Source organism: Malania oleifera, chromosome 10 (genome assembly GCF_029873635.1).
Source record: "Malania oleifera isolate guangnan ecotype guangnan chromosome 10, ASM2987363v1, whole genome shotgun sequence".
In the NCBI taxonomy this organism is placed as follows: domain Eukaryota; kingdom Viridiplantae; phylum Streptophyta; class Magnoliopsida; order Santalales; family Ximeniaceae; genus Malania; species Malania oleifera.
The window spans coordinates 75073022-75082752 of NC_080426.1; the positions used below are offsets into that span (position 1 = coordinate 75073022).

General features: G+C 38.0%; 1 protein-coding gene across 1 annotated transcript in view; it reads right to left on the reverse strand.

The window, feature by feature from the left end:
- Positions 1-8240, reverse strand: part of LOC131166733 (subtilisin-like protease SBT4.14) — a 29276-nt gene extending 21036 nt beyond the window's left edge. The window contains exons 1-6 of the mRNA XM_058125307.1: positions 8136-8240; positions 7873-7964; positions 7434-7528; positions 7196-7339; positions 6977-7085; positions 917-1436 (exon numbers count right to left, since the gene is read on the reverse strand). Of these exons, the coding sequence (XP_057981290.1) occupies positions 917-1436; positions 6977-7085; positions 7196-7339; positions 7434-7528; positions 7873-7964; positions 8136-8240 (1065 nt within the window). The remainder of the gene's footprint in view (positions 1-916; positions 1437-6976; positions 7086-7195; positions 7340-7433; positions 7529-7872; positions 7965-8135) is intronic.
- Between the last annotated feature and the right edge of the window lie 1491 nt (positions 8241-9731).

Genomic DNA, 9731 nt, shown 5'->3' on the forward strand with positions numbered 1-9731 from the left:
GTGTTTGCTCCTTTTAGTATTGTTGATATTCAACCTTTTAATGTTTTCCTCATCATTGTGAAATGAAATCCATATAGATGCGATTGTGCACCTCTAAAATATAAAATATTTCTTGTTTGGATTATACATAAAATAATAGAATGAACCATTCTTTTATGATTTCGTTTTTAATTATAAATAGATTTCAAATTTACAATTCATTAATTTATTGAGCTAAACAAGAACTCTAGATTTAAATATCATCTTTTTAATTCCAGTGCAAAATTCATTGTACCAAAATGTGACAAAAAAACATGGATAGGGTTTCCTATTGGGGTCAGCACACAAATAAGCTAATTGGTAAGAAAACATTCAGTAATATATTAATATGCTAGAATAGTATAAAGATGCATTAAGTTTCATCTAAATCTATACAAAATCAAATCCATGTCTCAAAATTTATGCCTCCAAACATTACCTTAATAAAAAGAACAATGTATTTGTAGATAGGATGGACTATGGAAATAAATGATAATACAAACACCTTTAAAACTAGGTTACTAACACCAATTCATTCAGTGCTCCAAAGTATTAAAATTTAAAAAATAGATATATTATTGTTATTAATTTTATATTCTTCTATTTAATAAATAATAAGCTACCCAGGCATATTAAAATTTCAATGATTACCCTTTCTCATTATGAACATTAAATCAAGCAACTCTCTTAAAATTAATTAACTTTGGTTAAGTTACCATTATATATATAAAATAGTAACCTTCTTAGGATATTGGCCCGGGGTTAATACTACCTGATAATTAAATAATAACTAAAGATGTCGAAGATTTTTCTTTAAACAAAAAAAGAAATAGAAGAATCAAACATGAAATTGAAAAATGTTTGAGATATATGTTTTTAGTTAAAAGTGAGGATATACCGAACTGATGTGGCCGTTGCCTAGCACAATTTTGCTCCGGAACTGTCGATCGACACCGCTAGCTGCAACGGTCAAAAGCCATGGAGCGTGGTTCGAAACTGTTTGTGCCTGCGGCCCATTATTTCCAGCAGAGGCCACGGTGATGATATTCTTCTTCATGGCGTTGAAGGATCCTATTGCTATTGGGTCATTTGTGTATTCAATATAATTGCCGCCGGCGGAGACAGATATAACATCAACGCCGTCGTGTATGGCGGCATCAAACCCCGCAAGGACGTCGACCTCGGCACAATCAGAGCCCAACCAGCACACTTTGTACATGGCCACCCTGGCCCACGGCACCGCCCCCCGCGCCACCCCCTGGGCTAACCCGGAAAGGCTTGCATTTGCGATGGCATTTCCTGCCAGCGTTGACGACGTGTGTGTCCCGTGGCCTTCCACATCCACCGGAGATGCTATTTCGCCCTCATTGTCCTCGTTGAAACCTTCCAACTTGAAGTACCTCGCTCCTATGAGCTTGCTACAAGAAAAAATAATAACAATGAGAACAATATTAATAAGTATGATCTGACAACCTGTATTTACTCGGGGATATAATTTAATTTTTTAACGTGTATTAGGCTTTGGGCTGAAACCCAACCCTTATTTACTTGTACTACATTCTTATTACTTGTACTGCACTTGTACTGCACTCCTATTTAAACGTACAACATTCCGTGCCTAATATATATAAATAGGTACCCATATATACTCTTAGACACAAGAATATAATAATACTTGCTCAGTATTTCTAACATGGTATCATAGCCACCGCTCTGACCTTTTCTTAGCAATCTTGTTTTCTTGGTGTCGCTCCTTCACTATCATGCTTCCGCTGCCGTCAAGGAACCACACCACAAACCATTGCATCCTCTTTCACTGCCATGCTCATCACTCCGATCAAGCTTCTGCGGGTACCATCAAGATCGTCATTTTCTGATCTACTCATCGGTGGAAACCAAGACATCATCAAAGCTCGCACGTGCCCGCACGTGCTGCAACCATGCTCTGCTTCAGAGTCCACACGTCTCACACGCCAATCGTCTGCTGCCTACACGCGTTCCACGTGCCTATTTCATCCTACCACATTAGCCCTCTCTAAAGTCATCATGCCATGTCAGCACTATTGACCATTGACCCTGAGCATTGATCGTTGACCAGACCGTTGACCGTTGACTTTCTCCAGGGTTGCTTTTTTTAGGCTAGGTTCTCCTTACTCAGTTTGTCACGTAGACTTCATTTTTGCAAACTATTTTTGCATATTGGGTCTCCAAATGGATAAAAAAAGACATTTTTCTTCCTCACCCCATCAATACTACATTGGAGGGGACTAGGAATTATTTATTTTAGTCTCAAACTATGTGTAGTTTTCTTAAGGGTCACATGCTTTGGCAATATTGTGCTAGTATAATCACTATTCTAGTCAAGGGGGAAACTGAAGAAGTTATTGCATTCACTGCTTGCATAGTTGAATTGGATAGTCATAACCATATGATCCTTACTTGGCTCCAGAACACTTCCATTCCTTCCATCTCTAATCTATTGGGCATTTTTGATGATGCAAAATCTGCATGGGATATGTTGGCCAAACGATATTCAACTTCTTATGGATCCATGAAATATCAGTTAGTGGTTGAGTTGCATCACTTCCAGTAAGAACCAGGGCAATCTATCAATGACTACTATGATTAGCTTCGCTTCCTTTGGGACCAAATTGACCTTTCTGATCTAACTCGGGCATGCTCAAAAGATGCTTAACAATATGTTGTTGTTCAAGATGAATTCCGTCTCTATGAGTTTTTTATGTCACTTGACAAAGCCTATGAGCTCATTCGAGGTCATCTTCTTAATCGCATTCCTCGTCCCTCTCTTAATGCTGCTATAAATGAGTTGGCTAGAGAAGAAGTTCATCTTGCAACCCTTCAAGCCCAGAATAAGTTGAATGTTCTGGCTATTGCTCCCTATGCTCCTATAAAGCAACCTTCGTAATCAAGGTTTGATGCCTCTAGCTCTGCCAATCGTTTTAAGTAGCCCAACAAAATGTTCTGCAACTATTGCAAGCGTCCTAGCCACACTATTGAGACTTGTTACTTTCATAACAAATCTACTGCAACTGTTGCCAATTCTAAGTCTACTCTGCTAATGCTTTTCATCTTAGCTGAGTCTCAGTCTTCTAGATCCTCTATCCACCTCTTCTCAACTAAACTACAGGATATAATAGCTCAGGCTATTCAAATGGTTGGTAATGCATCTCTTTCCACTGCTCTCTATCAGTCTTGCCTGGTAAGTCTCAATCTTGGCTCTTTGATTCTGCCTGTTGCAACCACATGACACCTCACTTGTCCTTATTTTCTAAGCTTGACCCTGCACCACACCCTTAAAATATTAATATAGCCGATGGTTCCACTTTACATGGAAATAGTGTAGGGTCTGTTTCGACCTCCAACCTTTTAGTTCCTAAAGTCTTCCATGTACTTGACCTATCCTATAATTTATTCTCTGTGGGACAATTAGCTGAACTAGGTTATCGCCTTACCTTTAACTATTATGGATGTATTGTGCAGGATCCAAGGATGGGGCAGGAGCTTGGGACCGGTCTTAGAGTTTGGCGTATGTTTCCCGTGGACAACCTTTATCTTCCACCTGTTGCTCCTATTTCTGCTATTGTTGCAGCTGCTGCGATTTCTTCTTTACCTTCTCTCACACTTTGGCATTCTTTTCTTGGTCATGCACTATTTTCTCGGGTACAACAATTAGCTTCTAGGGGTCTGTTAGGTTTTGTGTCCAAAGAAAATTTTGATTGTACTTCATGCCAGTTAGGAAAACAACCAGTTTTACCTTTCAATAATAGTGAATATGTCACTAATAGCCTTTTTTAGTTAATTCATTATGATGTTTGGGGACCTTCTCTTGTTACCAGTATTGGTGGATCTCGATAGTTTGTTATCTTTATTGATGATTGTTCTCATTATAGTTGAACTTTTCACATGAAATCTCGTTCTGAATTACTACCAATCTATAGTAACTTTGCAAAAATGGTTGAAACACAATTTTCCAAATGTATCAAGATTTTTCAATCTGATAATGCTCTTGAATATACTCAATATGCTTTTCAAGCCATTTTATATTACTATGACACTGTACATCACCTAACTTGTCTAGGTACCTCTCAGCAAAATGGTAGAGCTGACCGAAAACTATCATATTCTAGACACTGTTCGTGCTCTCCTTCTCTCTGCCAAAGTTCATGCTCCTTTTTGCCTTGAAGCTGCTCTTCATGATGTTTATACTATCAATCGCATTCCCAGTCTTGTCATCCAAAATCAAACTCCATATGAGCATCTTTTTGGGTCACCTCCAGACTATCATCACCTTTGCTCCTTCGGTTCTGCTTGTTTCGTTCTTCTTCAGCCACATGAGCACAACAAACTTGAGCCTCGATCTAGACTTTGTTGTTTCTTGGCTATGTTAAACTCAAAAGGGGTATCGGTGTTATTATCCTATCTCTTATTGTCTTCATATCTCCCGTAATGTTGTCTTTTGGGAACACTGATCCTTTGTTGAGCTCTCTCACTTTCGTTTTTCCCTATCTACCTCCTTTGTGTCATAAATATTTCTAGATGAGTTGCCTATTTCCTTTATAGATGCTTATGATCCTCCTATAGACTTCTTTGTCCAACCACCAGAAACTTTTGATCCCTTTCCCAGTTCACCCTTTCATGAATAGGTGGAACGTGAACAGGTTGACGACGGGCTACCCAACCCTGAGCTTGGGTCTCCTGCTCCTTCTCCACCCGAAGATCTTGTAGAAGACATTCCACCTCATCACTCAACTTGGGTAAGATCCATTCCTGCTCACTTACTTGACTATTATTGTTACACTGCCCTTGCTACACTGCATGAGCCTCACATATATCGTGAGGCCTCCATTGACCCTTTATGGCAGATTGCAATGAAAGAGGAACTTGATGCATTATCTAAGAACCATACTTGGGATTTGGTTACTATCCCTCCTAGATAGCCTGTTGTTGGTTGTAAGTGGATCTACAAGATCAAGACTCACTCTGATGGGTCCATTAAGCGCTATAAGGCTCGTCTTGTTGCAAAATATTTTACACAGGAGTACGAGATTAATTATGAGGAGACCTTTGCTCTAGTTGCTCGTATCTCCTTTGTTCGTGCCATCTTTGCTATTGTTATTGCTAGTAAGTGAGACCTTTTTAGATGGATGTCAAAAATGTCTTCCTTAATGGGGAGTTGACTGAAGAAGTTTATATGCAACCTCCACCTGATCTCTCTCTTGAACCAAACAAGGTTTGTCACCTTCGACGTGCACTTTATGGTCTTAAACAAGATCCATGAGCTTGGTTTGCCAAGTTTAGCTCCACCATCTTTTGCTTGGGTTACACTGCCAGTCCTTTTGATTCTGCCTTATTTTCCGTCACACTAACAAAGGCACCATTTTGTTTCATCTTTATGTGGATGATATGATCATAATTGGTGATGACTTCAGTGGCATTCAAGAACTTAAGGATTTTCTCAGTCAACATTTTGAAATGAAAGATCTTGATCATCTTAGCTACTTCTTAGGTCTTGAAATCACTCACTCCACAGATGATCTTTACATTTCTCAGGTCAAGTATGCATCTGAACTCTTTTCTTGAGTTGGACTCACTAATAGCAAGACTATTGACACTTTAGTTGAACTTAATATGCATCTGACTCCCTCAAGGGGGAAACCATTGTCTGATCCCTCTCTTTATAGACACTTGGTTGGCAGCCTAGTTTATCTCATTGTCACTCGTCGAGATATCTTTTGTTTACCAGGTAAGCCAACATCTGTCTGCTCCACATTTGACTCACTATGCTGCTGCTCTGCGTATTCTTCGATATTTGAAGGGCACTCTTTTCCATAGCCTTTTCTACTCTGTTTAGTCTCCGCTTGTTCTTCGTGCATTCTCTAATGCTGATTGGGCAGGAGATCCAATTGATCGCATGTCCACCACTAGTTATTGTTTTCTTCTTGACACTTCTTTAATTTTTGACAAAGTAAGAAACAAACCCTTGTAGTCTGCTCTAGTACTGAAGCAAAATATCGTGCCCTTACTGATACCGCATCTCAGCTCGTTTGGCTATGATGGCTTCTCAAGGACTTAGGTGTGTCCACATCCTCTGCTGCTCCTCTTTATTTTGACAATCAAAGTATCATTCACATTGCTCACAATGATGTCTTCCATGAACGGACTAAACACATCGAGATTGACTGTCATTTTATCCGTTATCATCTTGTCTATGGTGCTCTCAAGCTCTTCTCAGTTTCTTCTAAATATCAGTTTGTAGATATCTTCACCGAATCACATCCTAAGGGACGTCATCGTGCTTTGGTTGACAACCTCAAGCTGGTCGCCCACCCACCTTGAGTTTGTGGGGGGCCGTTAATGCGTATTAGGCTTTGGACTGAAGTTCAACCTGTATTTACTTGTACTACACTCTTCTTACTTGTACTGCACTTGTACCGCATTCCTATTTACTTGTACAACACTCTGTGTCTCCTATATAAATAGGCACTCATGTATACTCTTAGACACAAGAAATACAATAATACTTGTTCAGTATTGAATTAAATCAAATTTATTAGTTAATTTAGTCTCACTTCTCATTCAAAATTTCTTTTTTTTTTTTCCTATCTCATTTTACTATGCAAACTAAACGTATAATTAAAGCTTAAACAAAAATATGTCCCATGAGAAATAACTAGCTGTAGACTTCACACTCAGGTGTGGGCCCCATGCCGTGCTGTCTCCTGCTAGAATACTTCACGTAAAGGCTGCCACCCCTTACGATGAAGCAATATTTGGAAGCATGAATGTCAATGAGTTTGGATTTGTGTTGGATATAATTTTATATAATATTTTATTCTATCCATATAAATTTAAACTGAACGTAAATTTTATTTTCTCAAGAACAAAGTTAGTGTACTTATGGGAATAATGAATATTGTTTAAAAAATAAAGGGTTTACTTGTTGCATCCTGAGAAATTAGCATAGTGAGGGCCACAGGTTCCTTTCCATTTTGCTGGTGGGGGACCAAACCCAGCGTCCCCAAAGCTCTCCGATTGCGGGGTGATCCCTGCCATAGACACACCAATTGATAACTAAACCGTTTTGAACAATAAAATGAAAAAGTATTATATATATATATATATATTAGAGAAACAGAATACATTATAATGCAAAAACCTGTATCCAATAGACCCACGATAATGTCGCTCTCCACTTCCAAATTTCTTACTGCGTTTTGTGGTAACCCAATAAAATCCCATGATCTTGTAGTGTGCAACTTGAGACGCCTGTTAGGCAAAACGGAAGCAACTCCTTCCATGGCTGCAACCCATGCGTAGCCACAAAAATAAATAAGATGAAATTCATTAGGTTGTTAATTAATTGGAGCTTCTTATATATATGTAAATGTTCGTACCAGATAGCTTGTTGGCTTCATCTGCGGATAGTTTTGCTGCAAACGCGTTGAAGTTCTCGTAGGAATGGACGAGGGAGTCCCTGGCATCCTCATCACTGCATGTCCAGTACAAACTATGAATTATATATTAACTCATGTACTGAATTGAAGTTATGCAGACATTTTTTGGTTTCTCTTTCTTCTTTTTTACTGTTTATTTTTTAATTTAATATAAACAATAATTTTACTTTAGTAATTTGTCCAATTTCTACTAAAATATTTATAATTAAATATTAACTCCAACTCCATTAATGATATATATATATATATATATATATATATATATATATAATATTAATACTAATAATATCGTTTGTCATTGCAAAACTGAATGTACCCATGTACCAACAACAATAACAACAGAAGCTGATCCAAACATACCCCAACCTAGTGAACTCACCTTCCTTTCAAGGTGGAGAGGAGATCAATGTGTCTCTGAACGGCAGACTGTTCATCCGCCGGAGGATCTCCCAAGTAAACAATGTATAATTTCTGCGTATTAATTAATTCATTAGAGTCACATCCAACAGTAAATACTGTTAATACTGACGAGTCAAATAAGAAATATAACTGCAGCAGATTGATCGAGCACAATATGTATATGTATATGTATGTATGTATGTATATATTATTAGCGATGAGAGAATGAGATATACTGGACACCTTCTGTTCATCTCCTGTGGCGGCGATGAGATCTGCAAGAGCTAAAACGAGAAGAATGTGAGCCCGAAAAGACGGGTAATAACGTAAGGAGGGGTGTTTGGACATGCCTTGCCGGGGGCGGGGGACGGGGTGGGGGAGCGTGTGTAGGCGGTGCGGTGGTTTATTAGAGTAGATGTATTGGTATGGTGATCTCCCGATGGGCGTCTCTCTGCTTATCTTATATAGATACTGGTAAAGGTAGGTTTAGAAGAAAGAACAAGGGTAACATCAATTAATTAATAGAAAATAGATGAGGGTAAGAATCACTTGTTTGTGCCTTCAGTTCTAAACTTTCTAATTGCGGATGGTTTGGTTGGGAAACCGGACGTATAAGGGAGATTATGGCTCTCTAGCTAGTACTCTATCTAGTCATTTAATCGTAGACTTATTAAGGGTTGCTTCCTTTTTTTGTTTTTCCTTTTTTTCCAGTGAGAAGCACGTAATTTATTGGAAGGAAAAGTACAGGGCAGAGGGACAAAAGTAGAAGCCAGAGTCTAACATATAAATAGTAGATTAAAATCAATACAAAGTCAGCAAATTAATAATTAATGATCCTTGTATGTAATTGATGAGCTGTTATGATATTGGGACCTCAAATAATTTAATTAAATACATTAGTCTTGCGAGTCAAGTTTGCTTTGACCGTTTTTGCTTGTGTACACACGCAGCATAACCATCATGCAAATAATAGTACATGTTTTAATCATTGAGTATGTTTATGCTTTAATGTAAGTGGGAGAATGACTCGTCAATCAAGTTTTATGTTTCCTAATATTATAGTAGAATACCATATAAAATTTTTTAGAGGAGGATGAGTGCTCATGTGTTGACCTTATAGATTGCACCCGATTTTGATAATGACAAATATTCAGGTATTTGATGATTGTCAAGTGTTTGTGCAAGCTTAAATGAATATTCCAAGAAATGACACTTGAAGCAACTAGAAGACCCTGAAGACTTTTAATTTGTAATTGTAAATTCAATGTTTGTAATATGGGTCTGTAATAGTAACTTAGGATGTGATCTGTATTTATCTTACCTACACATCATGCATATAAGATATATAGTAAGCTTAATAAGACCATAGCTCGATTCTAGGTCCCAACACTCACACACATATCATATAATATATAGGAGTTTTAAATCTATGCTTAAATTGAACAACTATCAAGAATTTGAGAAAGCATGGGCGGCCGAACCTTTGGAGGTCAAAACTCCTCGGGCGCCCCGAACTATTGACAAGTCAACAGTCAACCAGGGCTCTCGGGCAACCGATCAATAATTACTATAAAAATACCAAATTTTAATGACGAAAGTATTAGTGACGGTTTTAAAACTATTACTAAAAGTTGGTATTAGTGGCAGTTTTTATGAACCGTCACTAATAGTGTAAGCATTAGAGACGATTTTAACAGCAGTCACTAATACGACACTATTAATGACGGTTTTAAAACCGTCACTAATACTTTTGTCACTTTTTCACGCGAAATTTTTTTCAGGAAAATATTAGCGACGATTCTAGGGTATTAGTGACGGATTAAATTGGTCACTAAAAGT